Source organism: Babylonia areolata, chromosome 18 (assembly GCF_041734735.1).
Source record: "Babylonia areolata isolate BAREFJ2019XMU chromosome 18, ASM4173473v1, whole genome shotgun sequence".
NCBI lineage: Eukaryota > Metazoa > Mollusca > Gastropoda > Neogastropoda > Buccinidae > Babylonia > Babylonia areolata.
Window position 1 is genome coordinate 45202262 of NC_134893.1, and position 25040 is coordinate 45227301.

General features: G+C 38.6%; 2 protein-coding genes across 5 annotated transcripts in view; one reads left to right on the plus strand and one right to left on the minus strand.

Moving 5' to 3' along the window:
* LOC143292833 (luc7-like protein 3) lies at positions 1-23141 on the plus strand. Its single transcript, XM_076603447.1, has 11 exons — positions 1-115; positions 2779-2845; positions 5626-5665; positions 6450-6588; positions 7184-7261; positions 8966-9061; positions 9470-9634; positions 10266-10513; positions 13983-14089; positions 14674-14845; positions 18090-23141. The coding sequence occupies exons 1-10, from the start codon at positions 11-13 to the stop codon at positions 14820-14822; spliced, it is 1194 nt and encodes a 397-aa protein (XP_076459562.1). The 5' UTR covers positions 1-10; the 3' UTR covers positions 14823-14845; positions 18090-23141.
* LOC143292834 (histone-arginine methyltransferase METTL23-like) overlaps positions 21266-25040 on the minus strand; it is a 7941-nt gene continuing 4166 nt past the window's right edge. For all 4 annotated transcript variants that reach the window (XM_076603451.1, XM_076603450.1, XM_076603448.1 and 1 more), the window contains 2 exons: positions 24747-24831; positions 21266-24259 (listed from right to left, as the gene is read on the minus strand). In XM_076603451.1, coding sequence (XP_076459566.1) covers positions 24112-24259; positions 24747-24831 — 233 coding nt within the window. In that variant the 3' untranslated portion in view covers positions 21266-24111. The remainder of the gene's footprint in view (positions 24260-24746; positions 24832-25040) is intronic.

Consider the following 25040-nt stretch of genomic DNA (forward strand, 5'->3'; position numbering starts at 1 on the left):
TAGGAACAACATGGCGACGAACGCTGCTGCAGCCCTTTTGGATGAATTGATGGGTCGAAGTCGCAACTGCGACCCCAACGAAAAACCTCCTGAGCTACATTGGGAAGATGATCTTGTAAGAACTCACTATTTGCGGCTAAGTATCATTTTCAGGGCGTTAACTGTTACGATTTTCAGTGCACCATTTGTTACTTTTCTTGATGACATGACCACGAACTGGGGTCTGAATTGAACACTGAACACACAAACTTGTGTCCAGCTGCTTGGTCTAGATGTGTTTGTCCCTGATATCACTGGATGGATAGCGCGGTTGATAAGGGTAGTGCGCTGCGAACAATGGTTGGCCGGCAAGTGGGAATTGTCAACAACCGATGGAGCTGTGGCTGTGGGTGGTTTCTGTCTGCAAGTGCAACTGATAGTACAAAGCTGAAGTGAAAGAAAGTTTTTCACAAATATTGTTTTTGTTCAGTGTGGATTTTTCCTTTAAAAAATGTCTCTCAAGCTTTTCATTTTCACGTTCTGTTTGATAAATGGCAGCACAACATCAAATTTTCATCATTTGATTCATAGATCATAGATTCATAGATCATAGAAATAAACATGTATATAATATATACAAACACAGCCATAGTTTTGCACAGTACATTTTTTCAGTTGCCCTAACAACTGAACCAAAAATAGATCCTTTAAGAGTTTTGCAGCTATCTTGGTGTGGTCAAACTTTCATCCCAAATGCGAGCAATGTTAATGCTATCGACATTGACAATTGAAGCAAACGTGCCACCTTAACACTTTGTCTCTTCAGTCCCTGTGTTTGTGGACCCCAGAGGCTTTGAAATTGTTCTTACACATGATGACAAAGACAGTTGAGGGTTTGATGAACTTGTCACCATGTAAGATATTTTTCGCGTGTTGTTTTCAGTGATGAACATGAACTTGAAGAATGATTTCAGATTTGTGTTTGATCATATCACTGTCATTGTCTTATCAGTCAGCAGGATAGGACTTGTTAAAAAAATGCTTGAGCTTTTTGTGTTCAAGTATCAAAATCACTAACATGTTGTTTTATTGTTTAACCCTTTGAGCCCTGAGTTCCTGAGCAATTTTAACCCTTCTGCCTGAGCTCCTGAGCCAGAATTTGCAAATAATTGGTATTAAACCCTTTGAGCCCAGACCACTGCTTTACCGGTGGCAGAGAAAAATGACATAATGCCCAGCCACCGGTTGAGCGGTGCGTAAACACTTGAAGCGTGCAGTCTCAACCTGGCCAGTCAGGGCAGAAATCAGGGACAAAACGTGCGAGAAAACAACTGTACACAACGCAGCAAGTAATTGATATGCTTGATGATTTATTGGAAGTAGAGTGACAATGATTACTCTGATAGTGAGGTGAAATTCGAATCGGATGATTTTGCTACAGATATTGATGTTGAAAATGAATCTGAGCATGCAGAATCAGTTGATCAAAGGAGGCGTGTCAGGTTGAGACTCTGCATGCTTCATGGTAGAAATCGATCTTTTTTATCCAAAGCACATGCACAAAACACAGTGAAAAGGCGCGGCAGTGTTGGTACTATGTTGGCTGATGTCAGAATATTACGGTTTTTCAACCAATAGCAAAACATGACACAAGTGTTTATGCACCACTCAACCGGTGGCCAGGCATTATGCCACCCCTCCCCACCACCTGTAAAGTGGTGGTCAGGGCTCAAAGGGTTAAACGTTATTGATTATTTTGATGTTTGGTTGACTGCAACTGGTGCATGATGACTGAGCACGCCAGTACTACAGATGTACACATGGTATCTGTTTGCATAAGACTTTCGTTAGTGTGATAGGGAGAGAGGAAAAGCAACATTCAACATCATCTTCCCCCCACCCAACTCCCCCCTCCGTAAACAACAAATGTTCAACTGTTAACTCAATAATTTTTTTACCATTTTACAGAGATGGTCTGAAACTGAAAGGTGCATTACACAAGCACTGGAGAGCTCCATGTGGAATGCCATGGGTTTCAGTTTGCAGTCCTCCATTTCTTCAGTTGATACAGCCACCATTGCTGCAACAAACACTGTACAATGAAGTTCCATTGTATGCATAATAAGAACACTAAAATATTATGAAGCAACAAGTCGAAAAGATGAAGCCTGCTGTTTGCATGTTCTGCCTCTCTCGATCACCTTTGTTGCTAGCAAATTCAGAGAGCCAATCAGCTTCAAGAGTACACAGATCATGTGACCCACCTCTGTAGTATAAGTCATGTAAGCATGGAATTCTCCATGGGTCTATTATTCATAAAAACAAACAAAAGAAAAACAAAAACAACAGCAACAAAAAAACAACATTGCTAAGCAAGGTTAAGAAAATAAACATGGAATGACCAAATGGATTTTGAATTTTAGTTTGAAGAGAAAGCAATGGACCTGTGCAGACCAAATATGCTTCATGCAGGTTTTGAATTTAGAATCGATATCATCATCGATATATAGACATTGAAAGTAACCCAGTGGGTCAGGTCGTGGAGCATTGGCTGCTGATGTCTGGAACTTCAGCAATACAAAAATTACCAAGTTAAACATTTTAGGTTGATCAGATGACTACTAAAAACTAGTTAAGTGAGGAAAATGTGTTAACTTGCTTTAGATTTGAAAACATTAGCATATCCAGCCGCTGAAACATTTCATGGACTTGCACGACCAAATTTATGCAAAATGATGATTAAGAAAAGAATGAGAAAGTAATAAAAACTGATGTTACTTTGGTTTGTTCTGTGTGCAGGTTTGCAAGCATTTCTTGTGTGGATTCTGCCCTTCTGTACTGTTCACAAATACAAGAGCAGATTTAGGTGAGTTGTGCTTATGGGGGTGGGGAATATCTTATTTGTAAGAGAAATGATATTAATAATGGTGTACAATTCATAAAGCACTAGATCATGTTTGTAAACAAAATTTTAAAAAAAGAAAAAGAAGAAGAAAAAAAAGCAAAGCTAACAGTCATAATACTTATACACTACTAACCATTCACATGTATGAACACATACACCTGAAAAGGATAAATTAACCCTTTCACTTCCAGAACTATGTGATTTTTTTCAAAATAATTACCACATTAAAAAAACCCTCAAAAGTATGTAAACACATGTGACCAGCTTCTACAAAATGATAGACAAGTCAATTTTTGAGGATATAGATATATATATATATATATATATATATATATCATTGAAGACGAAAAGACCTTTCCAATGATGTATAAAATATGTTCCTAGGGAAAAATATGTTGAAGTTACGGTAGTTCAAAGTGTGTTAGTAGTGCTGCAGCCATTCAGAGAAAAACAGGCGGATAGTAGTTTGCGCAGGACAGGAATGTCAGACCCCTGCTGGAGTCTGCACTAGTTGGGCCACGGTAAGTATGCTATTTAAACGTAATTTTAGATAGAAAATTTCCTTTAAAAATTTGCAACTGACTCTTGAGATTTTTCCCAAGTAACGGGGGTTTAGTGGGAGGTAGACTAAAAAAATCTTGGTAAAAGTCGACTTACTTGGGATAAAAGAGGCGATGTATTGAGCCACAAGCTCTTCTTCAGGCAAATGAAATGAGTGAGTGACAGACAGAAAGATACAGACAGAGCGGGAGAGAGAGTAAAGTTCAGGAAAGGAAAGTGATACAAAGCCACAGGAAAGGACACAAAAAACAAAGCAGGGTGATAGAACTGTCAGTGTGAATGTATGAGGGAAAGAAAGGGCTCTGAAAGGGAAGGGTGAGGGAAAGTGGGCAGGGGGTGAGAGGGCAGGAGTGAGGGAAGGGGGTGGAAGAGACTGTTAGTGTTAGGGACATATGAACAAGAAAGTAAAATAATAAGTGGAGAAAAAAAATGTATATACACACACACACACACACACACACACACACACATATAAATGGGGGTTTATTTTAGCTGTATGCCTGTGAAAGTTAGGCAGGTTATCAAACTAGGGTCTGTACATGCTTTGGGCAAAGATATTCACACTTGATGATAAGATAATATCAATGTAATTTTGATTGGTTGTTTTGGGGTGTAAAAGAGTTTTTTTCTCTTGATCTCTGAGCAAACAAAGCTTCTTTTGTTTTCATTTCTTTTATATCAAAATTAGAATGATGTACACCTAAATTTTTGATTTTGTTAAGAGTTGAAATAAACTTGTGAATTTTTATTTTTTATTTTGCATTTTTTGTACTTTAGACATGCCAGTGTGTGCCAGTGTGGGTGCGTGCGCAGGGGTTCGCTGAATGTGGTCCATTTTTGTTCCTTCTCTTAAATTATTTGCCCCTTTAGTATCAAAGAGTTTTTTTCTCTTGATCTCTGAGCAAACAAAGCTTCTTTTGTTTTCATTTCTTTTATATCAAAATTAGAATGATGTACACCTAAATTTTTGATTTTGTTAAGAGTTGAAATAAACTTGTGAATTTTTATTTTTTATTTTGCATTTTTTGTACTTTAGACATGCCAGTGTGTGCCAGTGTGGGTGCGTGCGCAGGGGTTCGCTGAATGTGGTCCATTTTTGTTCCTTCTCTTAAATTATTTGCCCCTTTAGTATCTTCCATTTCCACTTTATTATGTTTTTATGTAGTTACCTACATGTTTATTTATTATTATATACATTTTTATGTTAATCACATATAATGTATTCTATTAAGATACTAAATAGATATTAATGTAAAATATGCTGTTTTGGGGATAATTGCTCTGCAATATAGGCATTTTGTGCGGAAATTAACTACATTTTCAAATTTATAGTTTGAATTTGGCAAAACAGCGAGATATGTTGTAATTTAGAGGTTAAACTATGCACTGGTGCAAAAAATTTGATTTAGCCCTGATAGACCCTCAGCACTATTTTTGCCCGTAGCGCAATTGAATGCAGTGCGAGTTATCTGTCATTTGGTGGGAGACAGTCACATTTTGAAATAAAATGAATGGAGAAAGTAATCACAAGTTCAATGTTGACAGGATAACTCCCAATCAGGGGAAGATAACCCAACTTTTTAGACAAAAAATACACAAAATATTTTGGAAAAAAAAGAAGAAAATTAAATTTTTTTTTGTTTTATGGGTGGAAATAGTGCCATTAGCAGATGTATTAGACTCAGTAACCACTAGACTAAGGCATAATACACAGAAAACAAGACCTAGTTTGAATGAAATTGGTTTGGCTTTTTTTTTGTTGACGGTTAAGAACAGATTTTGGTCAAAAGGTGCTGTTATGGCTGTTCAGGATTTCTAGAAAAGTGTTTTGTTGTGGAGAAAACAGACACTGTCACTGCATGAACAGCTTGTAACTGTACAAGCCTTCAGCTATAACACAGGCCTATCATCAGAAATTTTGAATTGTAGTCCATATTACTTTGTGAAAAAAATATGGCACTGACTGCAGTCACATGATACATTTGATGGCACACAGCTGTAGATGCTGACAGTTAGCTTCCATCTCTAAGGATTTGATTAATGAAAGAATTTGTGTGTATGGTTATATAGAAATTTGTGTATGTGTGTGAGCATGCATGTGTGTGTGTGTGTGTGTGACCATGTGAGTATGTGTATATATGTGTGTTGAAAATAAAAGTATATGTTTCTTTGTTTTGCAGGTATATGCAACAAAATTCATGATGAGGCCCTTCGTAAACAGTAAGTTTTTTTTTCATGTGAGATGGTTCAAAGTTTTCAATCAGTGGGGGTGCATGTTGTGTTGTTTGTTTCACTTTTCTGATTATGTCATTTTGGAATTTTGTGACTGTCCATGTGAAAAATCAGAAGAAGAAAATTTTTTGTTGAAGCGCTGCAAAGCAAAGAAGGCATGCATTCATTCATACTAGGTAATATTGATTTATCTTGTATCATGTGTTAACTCTTAAGTCTCCATAATCTTTGACTGGTGCATGGTTTATCGATATCATTTTCATGATTGGTAATGATAGTTTGTATTCGAGTTTTTGTTGTCTATCTGATCATTTTGGTTTTGTTGATGCATGTATGCATTCTAGATGAGCATGTATTAATCCTGTTTCGGTTGTCCCTCTGTGTGTTGTAGGTGTATGGTGTTTAACTTTAGATTGTAAGTTTATTGGCCATTTTTTCAGCAATCACAATTGAGAGAAAAATCTGAAGTAGGCAGGATGATTGATATTGATAACTCTATTTAGCCATCACCTTTAAAAAAGACACTGCAGAACAATGAAAGTCAAGATAAACATTTTTGGAATGACTAACAGTTGAAAATTATTTTCTTGGAGCTAGTCATGAAATATATCTGTTGCTTTGAGCATTGTGTAACACGTATAAAGCTAGATCCATTCTTAGTGCAATAGTATAGTAATTGAAATGGATACAAAAAATCAAGACAAGATCATGTTGGTCTGTCTTATTCATATCGTCACAGAAGCTTTAGTACCTTTGGTGGTTTATAATCCAGGTACCAAGAAAGCAGCCGTTTTGAGAAGATGGGCTATGAGGAAGAGTTTCTGCAGTGCCTGCAGAGTATGATTTCTGATGTGGAGAAACGCATACGCCGTGGGCATCAGAGATTGGCTCTGAGCAACTCTCAAGCCACTGTAAGTATGGCTGTGGGTTCTGCAGTCTTGGGTCTTATATGATGTTTCTTTTATCAGTTTGATGACCTGTCATTAGGAGTTAGTATGCTTCCATCACCCACAGATTTGTCATTTTATTTTTGACTGTGATAGAGTATATATCTTTTTGCTGTGGTGTATGGTTTTGTGAATACATGCGTGTGTGTGTGTGTGTGTGTGTGTGTGTGTGTGTTGGTGGAACTGGCAAAGGATGGAATCATTTTTGCAGAAATGATAAAAAAAAAGATTGATAAAGATTTACTTAAAAACATATAAAGGAATATCAACTCATGAGAACCTAAGAACTATCTATTCCTTCACTTGATTCTACTGTGATGACTGAATAATATAGGAATAATTATTGTAAGTATAGTAAAAAACAACAACAACAAACAAACCACACAACAACAAAACACACAGTAAAGAATTGATATGTCTCATGTATTTCGTATTTGTTAATTGTATAAATTGTGCTTGATAAGTTGTTACAGTATAATTTATGCCTTTCTGTTTTTTCCCTGGCATATGATAGAAACTGTGACATTGAGATTGTCGATCTCTTTTCTTTGGTTTACAGCTGAATGGAGGGGCACTCACACAGAGGGAGGAAAAAATTGACATGCTGACAGAAAAGATTAATGAACTGATCACTCAGGTAAGAACAGAAATGATGGCAAAAATTCCACACTGTCTAGAAAGTTCTCTGAATCAGGCTCGTTAGACATGAATGGGGCAGAGGGTTTGGGGTGTAGTGGAGGGGCGTGGGTCTTTCAGTATGTTTACAGAGATCAGTAGATGGGTTAATAATCATGGGGTAAAGATGATCTTGCTATGGAATAAATGATTTTTTTTTATATGGCATATGAACTTTTCCTGACTGTCAAATGACAGAAACAAAATTGATCTTCAGCAGTCTGTTGCTCAGTGTTTTTGTGCCCATCTTCAGCAGTCTGTTTGTTCAATTAATCTTGACTTTCAACTCCATCTCTGCATCTTTTTTTAGACAGTGCAGATGAAGGAATAAAAAGGAAAAGACAATGTGAAAGGAAAGAGTTTGATATAGGAGAAAACAGATGTGTGATAAAATGAGGCAATACAGAATAACTCCGGATGCTCAGCTTCTGTCTAGGTCCCCCAAAAGTTAGAGATAGTGTTTAGTTGCAGCTAAAGCAAGGGATATCCATTCCCTCTGAGTCATGAGTAAGCTAAAATGTGGAGGAATTGAGGAGGAATATTAAGTCATTAGAATGACAAGTTCTTGCATTTTTGTAGAAACATGTCTGCATGCTTACTTGAATTTTGTTCTTGCTGTCTTCAGATACATATTTGCATGCTTACTTGGATGCATACACACACACACACACACACACACACACACGCACATAGAAACACTTTGGAAAATGAGAAATATAACGGGCGCAATAGCCGAGTGGTTAAAGTGTTTTCTTTCAAACTGAGAGTCCTGGGTTCGAATCTCGGTAACGGCACCTGGTGGATAAAGGGTGGAGATTTTTCCGATCCTTCTGGCTTCAGGTCAACATATGTGCATACCTGCTAGTGCCTGATCCCCCTTTGTGTGTAGACGCACACACAGAAGACCAAATACGCATGTTAAAGATCCTGCAATCCATGTTAGCATTCGGTGGGTTATGGAAACAAGAATATACCCAGCATGCACACCCCCAAAAGCAGAGTATGGCTGCCTTCATGGTGGGGTAAAAATGGTTATACACGTAAAAGCTCACTTGTGTACTTACAAGTGACTGTGGGAGTTGCAGCCCATGAACAAAGAAGGATAAGAACTATTAGTATTTCTGGCACTTTCTGTTGTTTTTCTTTGATTCCCTTATTGGTTAGTAAATTACCTTTGATGTTTTTGAGATGTCAGCTCAGTTGACAAATTAATGTAATTGATCTATCAGAATGTTGAGGTCTTTTTTTCTGCATTCGTGGGCTGCAGTCCCCATGTTCACACATAATGTATGAACAAGCTTTTACACGTATGACCATTTTTGACCCACATTGTAGGCAGCCATACTCTTGTTTTGTGGAGGGTGGAAATTTGAGATTTAAGATGCGTGGTGACATTTTGCTGAATGATGCGCAGTGATGACCATTTTTACTCCACCTTAAAGGCAGCCATACTCTGTTTCCTGGGAGTTGGAATTTTAGATCTGAGAAGCATTGCAACTCTGTGCTGACTGACGCACTGTATGACCATTTTTGCCCCACCATATAGGCAGCCATACTCTTGTTTTTTTTGGGGGTGGGGGTGGGGGTGGGGGGGGGAGGGAATGGGGGTGAAAATTCAGGTCTGAGATGCAGTGCAGCACTGTGTTGACTGATACACTGTCTGCAGGCGGAAGAGCTTGGAAATGAGGGCAAGGTGGAGGAGGCTCAAGGTGTCATGAAGCTCTGTGACCAGCTCAAGGAGGAGCGGACCCAGATTCAAAATGTGAGTGCATTTTTTCCTTCTAGATTTCAGAACAGATTTGTTTGTAGTGGATTAGGAGAAACTGACCCAGATTCAGAAGTTTAGTGGATTTTTTTTTCATGTAGATTTTGGAACAAGTTCCGTATGTAGTGGATTATGATCATATCTTCTCATGAAGCAGAGACTTTGATGTTTTAATACTTTTACTCAGTTATTTTGAGTTAATATGTCGTCAGCGCTTGTTTGGCTTAGAGGTATAATGAATATGCTGTGGTTAAATCTATAATTGATTTTGGACAGTTGTGCTGCTGTGTAAACAATTTTGCTTGTGTTAAAAAGTGACTGAGTGCTTTGATGAAATGTAGGGCAACTGAAGTGAGCTGGCAGATTTGCAGAATATCAGTGCAGTGTTATGTGGTGTTTGCACAGCAACCCATAAAGGATGACACACCGCAGATGAAGCAGATGGAGGTGTGTGAGGTGTGTGGAGCATTCTTGATAGTGGACGATGCGCCTCAGAGACAGGATGAACATCTGACTGGAAAACAGCATGCTGGCTATGCTCGGGTTCGTGATGAGATTGAGAAGAGAAAGGTGAGTCTGCCTCTCCATAATTATTTCCTTTTTTGAACGCTGGTGAAACATGTCAGTGAAATTGCCAGTATGGTAATGAGTATTCATCAAGGTCAGTAACAACAGCAGTCTGGGCTTTTGGTAACACACATATTTGTGTCTCTGACTCTCTAGAATGAGAGAGGATGCATTACAGTTGTTTTTTTTTTTGTGTGTGTACATGTATCTGTGTGTATGTCTCAAAATTGTGTCTCATTTTTTCTCAGTCTGTGCTTGGTCCCTCTCTATTCATAACCACGTCAACCAGCTAAATATCACTCAAATTTCCCTCAGCAGTTCCCACATCAGTTCTGTACATTAACAGTATAGTGACATGGTATAATAGAATATTTTGTTTTTTGATAATTATGTATATTTGCTGTGTTTGCAGGTATCAGTTGTTCTGCTTTTCATTCTTGTTCTCTTCTCTCAAAGATGTTTAGCCTGACTTTTCAGGATCTCCCATGCTTCCAGGGTGTGGGGTCTTTAGTCTTCATTTCTTTCAGCCTCCTCGTTGTCCTCTGCATCTTCTTATTTCCCACCTCTTTTTTTTCTTCACATCTTCGGTCTTCTCGCCGTCATTATAGAGAAGACATATTTTGAATACTTCCAGAACCAGAAAAGAGCAATGTTGGATGAGAGAGAGCAACGAAAGCAGCGGGAACTCGAGGAGCAAGAAAGGGCTGTGTTGAGGGAACGTGAAGAACGACGTGTAAAGGAGAAGGAAAGAGAGAGCCGGGACAGGCGGGACAGGGACAGAGATCGAGACAGGAGGCATAGCTCTCGGAGTCACGGGCATCGGTCTCGCAGCCGGGAAAGGCATAGGAGTGGCAGTCGTGATCGTCGTCGAAGCAGAGACAGGTTGGTTGACATTGCTGTTAAAGTTTAATAAATAGGCATGAGATTTTTCCGACTATAGTCGGATTTCCGACCAAAAACTGGCTCCAGAGGCCATTTTTGAGATTCACGTAAATCCATTGAGAAAATTGGAGGGGTGGATGGGTGTGAGTTTTTTTTCTACCCACGAATGTTGCATGAACGTTGTCCGACAAGACAGACCCACAGCGTTTGCTAAAATACCCCATGTTTGGATAAGCGAACCGATTGAGAATAAGCGTTCCGTTGCTTCTCTGTCATCATTCAGCTTATCTGCATTCGGTCGGGATTACGAAACTCGCTCGCGGGCTTCACGACTTGCAAAGATACCTGATTTCGTCTATCGTCTTCAGTCATTGACAAAATGAGAAAACTCACAAAGGATTAGAGGATTTTTGCAGCAGAGATCAATAAAGGAGTGAATAATAAGTGGAACTGGGTCTGGCAAGATGAGATCGTGAAAACAGAAGTGAAGAATAAAAAAATTAACTTTACGGGTAAGCGACACCATTCACAAAATTGACACTGCAGACAAGGCCAAGTGTGATTGGTGTCAGATTGTATGGGTGCAACTCTTCAGTCCAGGCACAGAAATCTGTTTTCACATTTGCATTAAAAATGGAGCGTCCGTTTTCTAGAAGATAAAAGAAAGAAAGAAAGAAAGAAAAAGCTGATGGGCCGTTCTATATCGTTTACTGATGAGCTGTCAAAACTGAAAAAGGAATGCTCTTTCAAAAGTGTTGTTTGTTGACCCGTTGAGAGGCGATCCAGTGACTTGTCAGAGCACCAAAATCGAAGTCCGAAAGTTTCCTAAGGTACTGTGAAAAGCACGCACGCGCACACATGCACACGGCACATGCAGTCGATCACACACACACACACATACACGCACACGGACATGTGAGCGCGCGCACAGTAACACACACACACATACACACACACACACGGGCATGCACAGATACACCAGTGCGTGTGATCTCCATCCCTGTCTAGCCATCTAGCCACAAGGGCCCTGGTTACATCTGGTTGACCCTCTGTTCATTCAACAAAAGCTGCCAACATTTGCGACTATATGCACAAGTAACATTGTTGCCGCGATTAAAACAGAAACTTTGACACAGCCGAGGCTTCTGTACAAACAGTTCATGGCAAGAGTCAGTGTATTTAGATTTGAGACCTATAGCCGGCCAGATTACCAAAGTTACACACGCACACACAGACACACAGACACACACACACACACACACTTTGAAAAACAACACATGAATGAATTCACATATACACATACTCTATTTTTTATTTTATCTCTCTCCTTCACACTTGCACATGTGCACACATAATATTATGAGCGCTCACATAATCACAAAGAGCTTAATAATACGCACATGCACGCGCACACTCACACACACACTCTCTCTTTCAAGCACATGCACACTCACACAGAGGTTGAAAACACACACACACACACACACACACACACACACACACACAGAGAATTGTATTTAAAGCAGTGTACATATATGCACACATACAAACTTGCACTTTTTCCTCCCACCTTCCCCCCTCTGTCTCTGTCTCTTTGTCCCTCTCTCCCTCTTTCTGTCTGTCTGTCTCTCTCTTTCTTGCATATACACACAGAGTTGTATTGAAAACACACACACACACACACACACACGGAGAGAGAGATCTATTGAATTTGAAAGCAGTGCATACACATGCACAAATACAACTTGCATTCTTTCCTCCTATCATCTCCCCTCTCTTTCTGTCTGCCTCCTTCTCTCTCTTGTTTACACACAGTTGAATTGAAACTACACATACACACGCATGTGCGCACTCACACTCGTTTGCTGTCTCTCTCTCCCTCTTTCTTTCTCCGCTGAACACACACACACACACACACACACACACACACACTGTCACGCACACACATACACACAGTCCAGGCTGGGGAACTCTCAGCCGATCCGCTATTTTCAGGGGAAGAGCAGTATTTCAGAGAGAAAAAAGTCACTCTCCAAATTTTGGCACTGAGCCAAGACACTGACCACTAGCTCAGCTGAGAATCCTTGACTGCTTGAAAGTGATATAACCAGTCACAGACCCACCCCCTCCTCCCTCCAGTCATTCCCCTTCCCCCTTTCTTTCCTCAACCAGCACACATGCATGTCAGTGGAACAGAGACTACAGCTGAAGAGACCAGGTGGTCAGTTATATTGTACAGTGCAAACTTGTGTGCTAATAACATTTTTCTTGAAAACACACACACACACACTCACTCACACAGAGTTTAACACAGAGAGAGTTGTATTTAAAGCAGTGTACATACATGAACTTTAACTCTTTCCTCCCATGTCCAGCCCGACCCCTCTTCTCAATCTCTTTGTCTGTCTGTCTGTCTGTCTTTCTCACATATTATACACAGAGAGTTGCATTGAAACCACGCGCACACACACACACGTACACACACACACAAACACACATGAGACACGATTTTGAAAATCATGCCCCCAAGGCTGACTATACAGGTTTGGAAGCAAAAACACTTCAGTTTAGGATGAATTGGATTTTTTGTCTTCTGTGGGTTGGAATACCTCAGCGGCATTGGTGGCCCGCAAGTGCAGATTTCCTGGTTTGAAATTGAGAAAAACCTTCAGCTTCAGGGGGCTTCGCCCCCAGACCCCACCAGGGGCGTTGCCCCATGGACCCCCACTGGGGGCCTTCTGCGGCCCCCAGGCCCCAGGCCCCCACCTTTCAGACTCAATCACACTTTCCCAATCTCATGCCTGATAAAAGTAATGGTGTTTATAACAAAAGAAGTGGATGCAGTATCAGTGGGTTGTCTGCATGCTTGAAAAACAAAAGGACAAATAATGAGTCCTCATGCTTGAAATAAAAGAGAAATAAGTTTTCATTTTCCCAGGTACCTACTTCACATAGTTCAGAAAACATTTACCAACAAACATGTCATTGTGTATGCGTGCTAAGGATTAAGAATTTGAGATGCAGTGTCCCAGCTAATGTACATTATCAGACTTAGGGTAATTTCCCGTCTGTACAAAGACAAAATCTCACAACTTTGAGCCAGTGGACCTATGCATTTGCCATTAACTTTACTCAGGTATGTAAAATGTGATTTATGAAAACGAATTCAGAAAAATCAGAGGTACTCATAAAACTTTTTTTTGTTGTCATCAGTCTGGGAGGTATTCTTGTCAAATGAAGTGATTCAGCATTTAACAATTTGCTTGACTGAGTAAGCAAAGTGTTTGTGTTTTTGCGAGAAATAAGTGCAAAAATTATTAGATAGGGACTCAGTATCTATATATATATATTTTTTTTCTGTCAGTGTGTGACATCTGCATGCATCACATGCTTGAATCATTGGTATGATGAGAGTAGCCCGGTTTTTCTTTCTTTAGAAAAAAAAATTTTTTGTTGTTGTTGTCCACAGAAGACAACGGTCACGATCAAGGAATGATCGTAATAAGAGTAGCAAGAGTTCCCGTCGCAGCAGAAGTCGTAGCCGAGACCAAGAGAGTGGTTCACGTCACAAAGATGGTGCGTATCATTCTTCTTGGGCATTAAAAGTAGGATATTTGGATTGACTTGCTGTTATGCGTCAGATTCTGTCCTCTGAAACTTCAGAGAGGAGATAGATTACCCTGAGAAACAGACTGAGGGTAGGAATACTCTTTGAAAAGGATTGGCTTGGGCAAAATGTGCACATTACTTTGTAACCATCAAGAAATGAGCAAACTGAGCTGGGCAGATTTTAGCCATTACACAAATGTACTGCACTTTTGGCCAATTCAACAGAAGGTAAAGAAGTTGATGAGGCTTTATTTCTGTGGTCAAGTCAAAATCAAGCACAAAGGCTTGGCCAGTTGATGTGTTTCTCACAACACTGTTCTGTTTTTAACAGCAGCTGTGATTGTAAGATGAACGAATTTTCACATAGGTGTGATACTTAGGCACAACTTGCACACACACACACATGCAGGTTCACATATTCTTCAGTTTGATTGAGCACTGTTGTTTATTAGTATGAATTTTGTGTTGTTGATTTTTTTTTAGTTTTGTGATCTTCACCCATTTTCCACCACCATTGACAGTTCCATTTTCTCCCCTGTTTTCTGGGAAAGGGGACAGATACAGGCACTCAAAGAGCCAGTCCCAAGATAGGGATGGAGAGAAGCGACATGGCAGCATTGCCGACAAAGACCCAAACAGCCCCTCTGGTCGATCTAATGGCAGTGGCTCACAATCACAAGGTGACACTAAAACTGATTGAGGTACCATCCTGGACCTCATAAGGTAAGTGCTCATGTTTTTTTATGCTTTTTATATGCTTTACTGTATTACCTTTGTCTTCCAGCATGTGGGAGGTGAGTTCTGCAGGGGCTCTTTTGGTACCGGCTGGAGCCTGCAGTCATCTATGGACACGATCAGCATTGGCTTGGAAGGACATCAGTCTGGGAGGTATCATAGTCCTTTTTGTAGGAGAGGCCTAGTGAATCTAGGGGATGGAATGGGGCTTAAGAGCTAGGAAATAGGACTTCTGTATATATACAGGTTTCTTAAAAAAAAAAGAGACATAGTTTTGTTATGTTCACCAGAGTGCGTGCGCAGTCTTGTTTGTGTGTGCAAATAATATGGACATGATCACTTGATTCAGAAAATATTTTGTTTTAAATTGAAAAAAAGAAAAAGAAAAAAAGATTCGTGGTGCACCATTCTTTCTTTTCTTTTCCCCCAAACCCCCATTTTGTCTTTTATAAATTTGTTTTTGTGCTACCACATGCCTTTTTATTATTTTTGTTGTTTTTTTCCTCATCATACCCGATTTGAAAATGTTTTTATGGCAATCAGCAATTTGTTTTGGTACTTAATAATCATTGTTGGTAATGAAATTATGGTTTTCTTTAATATTAGGTTTTTTGGGTTTTTTTAATACATAGCATGGATTATCATGCAGGTCAAAAGATTTTCCTAACAGTAGGGGCACAGTTCATGGTTATTGTCACTGCACAGTTCTTTAAATTTGGCAAGTGAACCTCAGGAAGCAGACACTGTCACTGTAAATGACATGATATTTGTGTATGAGGTCTTAAATTACAGTATTTCCAATTCTGCTGGGTATTGACCCGGCACTTTTGCAAATCTGTATTAAATGCATCATATCAGTTGTTACACCGTTGGGCGTCATTCTGTATTTAATCAGTAAGGAATGTACATATATTAATGCAACTGATGAAGGGGAATATTAGATCTGCTTTAAAAAAAAATTTTTTTTTTAATACGTTAACACTGCAATCAAATTCCTGTCATGTCAAAAGAATAAGCAGTAAGAGGACAGGAATTATTTGGATTTAAGTGTTTTTAATAGTACAAAGACATTTAGTATTACCCAAGAAAAGGGAAATAGTTTTCATTCCAATGATAACTGTGAATTTTTTTGATGTTACTGGTCAAATTGTGTAATAAGTTCAGTAAGTGAACAGTCTTTGAGTCAGATAGCTATTTGCAAAAAAAAAAGAGAGAAGTATTTCATCTCTTGGTGTGTATGTATGCAGATGTATGTGTGTGTATTTATGTTTGCATGTGAATGAGGGAGGTGGATAGTTCATCAAGGACTTTTCCCTCTCACTCACAATGTATGCATTTATACATTGACTTTTCCTTTCTGAAAATACAAGCAAATAGCATTGACAAAGTGTTGACTCCTGAGCGAATGATAGTTTTGAAACCAATATTTGATAACCACTGCTATTGATGTTTACCTGCTAAACCCTTGTATGAGCTACATACCCAGCCAAGACTGGGGGTTGTAATTGTCAGCAAGATCATGGCGACTGCTGTCCTGGGAAGAGTGCTGGAGCACCTGTTCTGCCAGTGACTTAAGTTTTGTTGAAGGTATTCACCCCCCACCCCCAGCTGCTTGCCACTTTTGCTGTTCTCTCTTCAGTGTTGGCCATTTGTGTTCAGTTGCAAGATTGAAAAAAAGAAAAAAGAAAAAGAGAAGTCTTCAGATGGTGAAACTGTGTTTTCCCTTATGCTAGTCATTTGTCGTTGGCCACGTATTCTTCCTTTGTGTGCGCGCGTGTGTGTAACTCCTCAAATCAATCTTTTCAGGTGTTGAATTCAAGGTGCTTGAAAAGTAGGTAGACAGGTCTAAAAGGTCTGCCAAAAGTTCCAGAATATAAGGAGAAGAAAATATATATTCAGTTTGATGTTCTTGTTCTTCAAAAGCTCCCCCACCTAACAGACACCTTTCCCCATGGAATCCTTTTCACACAGATCATTTCTGATGCCATTGTCTCTGCTTTTTGTTTCATTTCCCTGCATGGAAGAAAACAAAAATCAGCAGCTGTTTACCTATTTTTGAAATGCCTTGTGTATGAAATAATAGCTTGTTAGTCTTCATGTACTGTGGTTGAAATAGGGTTATTTGTTACATATTGTGAAGTGTGTGAATTTTGCATATTTTCATATTATGTTGTATACAGCAGATATGGTGTACTGTATGTGGATCAGTCTGTACTGTTTGAAACCACATTGAAACTAGAATAGGTGGACTGAGTATGTCAAATATTTTGTGATCCAAAAAGTTTTCTCATCAGTTTTATGTTTTCACTGATGGCCTTGAGAGCATTATATTTAGGAATGGAGGTAAAATTCTTGCCAGATGTAAAATATTTTTCCTTGCAACGAAACAGTTTGTGAACAATATGGTTAAACAGCTATTAACGTTTGATGTTTGATGTGAATGTGCAGTCAGTTAAAAAAATAATTGGATTTAATGGCTTTTGAAAACAGAATGCCACAGATTCAGCTTCTGAATCTGAATCATGCTTTGGCTCAGGCAGGTAACAAATATTAGCAAAAAATAACAGGGGACTGTTTTTTGTTGAAAAACAAACACCATACTTCAATATTTGAATAAATTCTTTGTGCCTCAGAGTTTGATTTTTTCTGTCTGAAAACTCATGTTCCTAATTTTTGTTTGCTCCATCTCTCTCAGCTCTTGGTGTGAGAACCTTGAAGTTTCTTCTCAACCTCTGGAGATGTTTGCGATGATAGTACAAATCAGTCCGTTCAAATGTGCAGCTTATGAGGTGGGTTCATTTTATTGATGAGCATGGAAAAAGTGATGGAGGAAAAAAGATCATCAACATCATTCTGATCTGTTGAAGTTGATGACACTTCTTCCCTTTCAAATGACATTTTATACTTTTTTCATTCTTGTTGATTTGGCCCTACAGCTTGAGCGGAAATTGATATTGAAGTATTTGATTACCTTCCCGTCCATCGTTTGAATAGGATTAGATATTGTAATTCAATCCAAGATTGTTTTGGAAAACACAGATGTTCTGTCATATGAACACAACAGTTTGATGATCTTTTTTGTTTCCTCAGCACGCTTGAAGCGTGATTTGTTCTGTTTTTCCCCCCTCCTTTATCTATTGTGTTTTGTTATGGAAGTGTTTAATTGCAAATTATGAAATGTTTGCCATTTAAGATTGTAACGTCCGGATTCGTTCTGTTTCATCTTTTCCAGGGGCAGCTTTTGAGAATTCCGATGTTTGAACTGGTGACCTGTTTTCAAGAGGATGAACGTACCCCCTTCACTGTTTCACGTCTTTGGGGTATTCCAGTTTGTTTGTTTTCATTTCACATTTGGAAGAAAATGTTTCGTTCAGTGATATATTAGTAATTACTACTGCTGTAAGTCTACCATAATTTTCGGCCTAGGTGTGGCATTTTTCTCAACTTTGATTACTGTGCCTCACAGACCCAGTGTATAACTATTATCTAAATGTGAATATAAACTTGCTCATTCTTACAAGAAGTGTTGCCCTTTAAAAGCGCCATATTAAAAAAAAAAAGAAGGAAAATAGAGAGAGAGAGAGAGAGAGAGAAAGAAATTTGATACAGCACATAGCATATATCTGCTGTGTTTATCTTTGTTTTGCAGTATTGCTTTTGTATGTATACATTTAAAACAGTTTGCTTGGTCTATGTACAATAAAGGTCCAGCTTTTTCTTTGTTTTTTCATTATTTCACCATTAATGAGTGACATTTAACAGCTTAGGTGCCCATGACATACATATACGTCTGCAAAAATGCTTCGCTGTTTGCCCCATGATGTACTTATATGTACATATACATCAGTGTCATTTCAGGATTTCCCACAGTTCTGTTTTAAAGTTGATGTGTCCCAGTACCACCAGTCAGAAAGCTTGATATGTCTACTTTAATCATCCGTGAGGAGCAACTGCCATTGAGACTCTGTATGATAATTTCTGGATGTTATTGTTAATTCCCCCCTCATGATGCTTTAAAAATGGTGGATGACGTACCACAACCTTATCCTAATGGCTTGAAACAGCAGTTAGTTACAACAAAAAATGGAGATTTTGCTTGCAAAGATGTTGCGTAAGCTTTACAAGTCATTGATGATGATAAATTGAGTGCTAGATGTGGCAAAATCTTGCTTGATGATTCACTTGACATGACTGAAAGTTAGAAGATTTGTGGAGAGGAGGGAAGGTGGGGGTAGTTGAAGAGATACATGTTGCCAACAAAGGAGAGAAAGCAGAGCAGGAGGCCAAGTATAGCTGTATGACTGACCTAGAGTTGACCTCAAATACAGACCATACATTGTCAGGGCAGGGGGGGGAGAGTGAGTGATGAAAGGGGTAAACAGGTTCGTGCAAGTCATGAAATGTGTGAACAGCATAGTTTAAGAAAAGCATGCTCACATTGATTAAATAGCTGTCGTCTGCAAGCAAACTTATGAAATGTGATCACCCTCCTCCCCTCTGCTCTGTGGGCCAGCTGGGTCATTGTTAATCCCTTTGTTATATATATATATATATATATATACACACACACACACACACAATCATTGTGTTAACTCACTCCGGACGATGGAACACTATAGCGTTCCTGACGTAAGGTAGCGTTCCAGACGATGGAACAATATAGTGGTTTCAACAATTAAACATTTTCCACGTTTTCCCTCATGGGGTAGCATAACAATCGCAGCTACACCGTGTCAACGGTCAAATGGAAAGTTTCTTCATGAGATTTCCTAACAACACATTCCACAGCGAGCCAGCGAGTTCAGGACCCCACATGACAAGCTAATCTGCATACGTATTGAAAATGGCGTCGCAGGCAATACAGGTGGAAATTTTTGGAGCAAACTAGATCATGACAGCGGCTTTTACTGTTGCTGAAGTGATAGAAATGCTTCAAACTGAAGTTTCGACATCAACGAGGATGATGAAGACGTTGGATAAAGTATCTGCAGTGAAGAAAGCGACCAGCAAGAAGGTACTGATAGTGACTCAACTTCTGAGAGCAGTGAAGAGGGAGGCGGGTGTGCGTTCACAGGATGTGAGGAGAGAGGTCAGTGGGTCAAGTACAGTGAGTTTCATTCAGTTACTTTATGTTTTGTATTTTTTGAGATTTTTTTCCTAACCCTAACAAATGGGTCGTCTGTAGGGAAAAGCAAGGGAGAAAACTATTCGTACGGAGTGAGTTAAATGGTCCTTTGACAATATGAATTTGATAGTCTGTTAATTTTTCTTTCAGAAAAGCAGGGTTATGTATACTTTCTTGCAGTAGTTTGCGTGCTAGAATTTTTTGGTTAATTATTATCCTCCGCAACCCAAAACCACCTGGCAAATAGGAAGCTCAAGTCAAAATAAAGCCCAGCACTGAAAAGGTTACATAACCATACTTGTTAAAAAAAAAAAAAAGACAGTAAAACAGACAGTAAAACAAAGAAACAGGTGAACAACCAAATGGCCTTTTTTGGCACACTTTATACTTGTGTGTCATGTGAGCTGTTATGTATGTATTTTTAAATGCAAGGGGTGCATTTCATGTCATGAAACTGTTTTAAAGGCCGAAAATAATGGTACGTCCTGACATTTGTATGAAATATTTATGTTCGTGAGGCTTGTCATTGATAGAAAATTAGGTTTGTCAAGGTTATCCTGAAGTGATGTTTGCATTTGAGTGTTTATGAAAGAGAGTGGGTGCAACCAGGTTTCTCTGTGAAAGACTGACAAATGTGAAGAAATGAGGCAGGGTCAAATAGAATGCAAAATGGTTGACAAATTTAGCATGTTGTCAGCCTTGAGTGATATACAAGGTAACAGGCAGTTCTGCGCACAGTTATTGTTTTAGTGTGTTTATTTTGTTTAAGAAAACGAAAAAAATACTAGAGTTTGAGCAAGTGACATATATGCAGACACACATTCACTGCTGCATGAACTTGAGTCAAACACACACACATTGCAGTACAGATGTGTGATTGTCTGTCTTTCACCAAGGAACCAAATCAAACCTTATATAATAATGATTTTTATTCAGTTAAAACCCATAACACTTAGTGGACATCCAACATATTCCACTGTGACTGTTACTATGAAGCAGGAAGGGATGTAGTTCTGATGAATTCTACAGGCCAAAAATTTTCTGTTACATTGCTTCTGTTCATACATGCTTGTTGATATTTTAGTAAGTTATTTCTTTTCAGGTGTGCCATCTGGATGATTTCAAATGTATTGTCACTTTAGTTTCTCAGTTTGTCTTGTTGCTTGAGTGAAGCACATAAACCAAACACGAATTTGTTATGAAGTAAATTTGTTTGAGTTTTTGTGTGTTACGGAATATTCCATCTGAGCATAATGTGTATCTTTGCTCAAAGAAAGAGAATATTTTCTTATAACTCTTGGGGAAAAAAAGGAAAAAAAAAGAAGAAAAGAAAAGAAAGATGAACAGTTATTATTTTGCTCGTTTTGGGAGGATAGTTTGAAGTGGAGGGTTATAAGTATACATTGGAATAGTTAACCACCAGAAACCCAGTATTTTTTTTTGGTATATTTATCATGGGGTTTATGTCAATACCATAATCAATATGTTCATAATAGCTTGCTAGGGATGAGGGACAGTGGGTAAGGGGGAAGGGAGCATTGCATTCCATTCTTATCTACCATTTTGCATTGCTTTTCCCTATCATCTCTGTCTTAAAGAATGTAAGCAAAAATTATTATGTTTGCAGTCAGTGAAGCTGAAGCAATGATGTTTTTTAAACTATGTACTGTCCATACCTTAGCAGAACTTGCCATTGTTTGTTTGGTAAACTAATGAAAACAAACAGCGATAGGTAAATTATATTCTGTGCAAATGCTTCCAGTCTCAATCATGTTCAAATAAATTTAACTTTAACCTGAGGGTTGGATGTGGGATATAGGGGATGGGGGAATTGGAAAACCAAGTATTTTTTAAAGTTATTTATTTTCTAAAATGAACGATTTGGGAGATAATTCAGTCTCACAAATGGCAAAAAGTACTTTTGTATGTGCAGAGTGCAATGCAGTGGTAAAGAGAAAACAAGGAACAGAGGGGAGTAAGAAGAATAAGTTTGTTTTCATAGGCTGGAAAATGGGGGAAATGGTTAGGGAAATGGGTGGAGACGATGACCGAGAAAGATTATGAACTCAGTATGTTTGGGAACAAAAGAAATAAAATAGACCCCCCCCCTCCCCGCCCCCATTTATTTCTAATTTAAATCCCTGCCAGTAGCTCTTATACTAATGGTTAGTGTCAAATCAGACACCAGTTATGTGTATTTGACACTTACTGATAAATATCTATTATAATTCTAAAAATAATGCTAAAGAAGTGCTATGAGAATGTGTTTTCTGAAAATGTTTGAACTCCAAACTTTTCAAGTATTTGTATATAGCCATAATTAGGAGAAATTTTCGGTTTCAGTTATAATTTAAGGTGAAGATATTGCATTTCATAATGAATGTACTGGTAAACAGTGAACTCATCTCGTTCTGGTATTATTATTTAATGATTTCAAAATGAGCAGAATAAAATTACAATGGATTTAAGAAAACATGTTTTATTTTGTATGTGTGTGTATTTGTGTGACTGAAGCAGAATACTTTCTTTGTTCACTATTCCAGAAACAAAGCATTTTATGCAGCATTTGCTCTGGATAAAATGGGTACAGCTACACTAAGCAAAGTCAGAAACATCAAATGTGTCTCCTTGTCATTATATTGTCTTTATACCATAAAAACAAAAATAAAAAATGGAAAAACAAAGAGGAAACCAGAACAAAGAGGCAGTTGAAATAAGAGATGAGGATTAAGGGAAACTAGAAAGCACAGCTTGTATCTTTTGTATTATCATTGTATTTTAGGATTTATTGGACATTAATTTTTGTTGTCATTTTAACTATGCATACACACACGTTGAACGCTTTACCCCTCCTAATACAAACATGCACACAAAGGCAGCACATCTGAACAAAATGCAGTTTAGCACAGACCAAGTATATTTGGTTCACTAAACAAAAATCTTTATGAAACACATGACTGTCTTGCTTCTATTCATTTAGAGATATGGTGAAACTTTTTACAAATCATTGCTGGTGATGGTTATTTGTATCCAACAATTATATTTGACATCAGGTATTGTTTCTATTTGTTTGAAAAATAAAAAGACCACATTGAGAATAAACAGTATTCATGACACTATGGTAAAATATGAGGCTTTTTTTCTTTCTTTCTTTTTTTTTTTTAAAAACATTTTTATTTTAAATTTGTGCAGAGGTTTGCATTTAAGCAAACATTGCTGTTGCTATCAACATAGTGTTTGGAAGAAAATCAGGATCCTGTCCTCCCCCTACCCCAGTGATCGTCTTCAGTAACAAGCTGGCTGTGAACAGGTTTACAGAATTTTTCCAGCTTGCTCCTGGAACATATCATTTGGGTGGAGCAATGTCAGGTACCTGTTGGAAAACCAGTGAATCTCTTAAAATCTGTTGCTGGACCAGTGAAGACAAAGAGCATTTCCTTTAACAGGACTGGTCACAATATTCTATCACTGTTTATCTCAATCTGCTGCATGTACTCTGTCAGTCTTTGCGATGACAGGTGGGCACTCCATGAAGCAGCTGTAATGATTGTGTGCCACTCGAAGCAGTTATCTGCTGATAAAAAGGAACAATCCTTGTCATTAAAATGGGCCATATCTGCTTCAGGTATAATGTGAAGTGACAAACTACTGAACATCATCCTTGTCCAGCTGTTTGCTGTCTGATAAATATCATTTGGGACTGTGACAACTGTTAACAGTTGCATGTATCCAATGTGATGATGAACAAGTGGATACTATCAACATCACTGTCACAGTCCTGATTTCTTGACACTGTTGTCAGCTGCATAGATCCAATGTAATGACAAACAGTATGGACACCGGGTTGCCAGACTCTGTTATTCCGACAGCTTCCTGATGCAGAGGGATGACCATCAAGTGGACTTACCTCTGTACTGTAGCAACACTTACCACTTTACGCTACCACCTCCCATTCTGCATTGTATGTTATGACAAATATGTGAATCAAGTCCCCTGTTGGGCCTGTCTCATTCTTGTCACTCTACTCCGTCACACCTTGTCACTCTATTATGTTTTCCTTATGATGACAAAAAAGGGGGGAAGGCATTGGAGCTGCCTTACCTTTCATCAGTCTGTATAGCTACTTGCTTCAGGTATTCAGTGTGATGACAAATAAGTGAACACTGTCAAAGCTCGTATTGTTAGAGTCTTTGCTGGTCTCCGCACATGAGCTGACAGGAACTTCAAAAGCAGCAAGCCCCCATTTTATCAGATAAAACTGGATAGAACGTGCAGCACTGAAAACAGAAGAGCAATGTGTAAAATGATAAATGTGCAAAACCAAAAACAACATTAAAATCCTCTCCCCAACATCCATTACGCAATGCTACACTTGAGCTTTATTGTATTGTTCATTAACTCTTGTCAAAAATATTTACCAATGCAAAATTATGGCTATTCTGTCTGACCCACCACAATGAACCCCCCCCTCCCCTCACTGTCTGCATGCATTTTGCTTCCCTATCAAAGTGGTTTTCTCTACTTTTCTACTGAATTGTTGAGGGACTACCCTCATGTTGTTCTTGAGTTCCTTTGTGCATTGCATGATTCACACAGGACCTCAACTTACTGACTCATCAAAAGACTAGTATCCAGACCAAGGGTTCAGTGGAGGGGGAAGGCTTGCTTTACATTTTTTGCTTTCAATACACTTAGCAGTCACTTTGTAGCTTCTGAACATTAATTCTGGGGTGTTACTGGATATGCAGTTGAAAAGAACCATACCTTCGCTTTTGGTATGTGCACCAAAACTGACAGTGAGGACTGCATCTGAGCAAGGACGACACAGTGACCAGCACATCTTCAAAATCTGCAACAGTATAAAGTGGAAAGGTTAATGAAGTTTGAAAAGGAAAAAGATGGAACAGTAGTGACATGAAACAAAAACAAACAGTAAACCTGCTGATTTTAAACCATTGTTTAATGCTGAATCTTTCTTTCCCATCATTGATAAAAGAATTCATAAATGAAAAGATTCACAAATCAGTGTCAGTACATTTTGCTACAAGGATAATCCCT

What these genes read in the sequence shown, in the direction of transcription:
- LOC143292833 (XM_076603447.1), top strand. Translation starts at nt 11, where the DNA reads ATGGCGACGAACGCTGCTGCAGCCCTTTTGGATGAATTGATGGGTCGA. An exon ending in TACATTGGGAAGATGATCTT is followed by an intron (nt 116 to 2,778) that starts GTAAGAACTCAC and finishes TTCTGTGTGCAG; the next exon opens with GTTTGCAAGCATTTCTTGTG. An exon ending in CGTCGTCGAAGCAGAGACAG is followed by an intron (nt 10,514 to 13,982) that starts GTTGGTTGACAT and finishes TGTTGTCCACAG; the next exon opens with AAGACAACGGTCACGATCAA.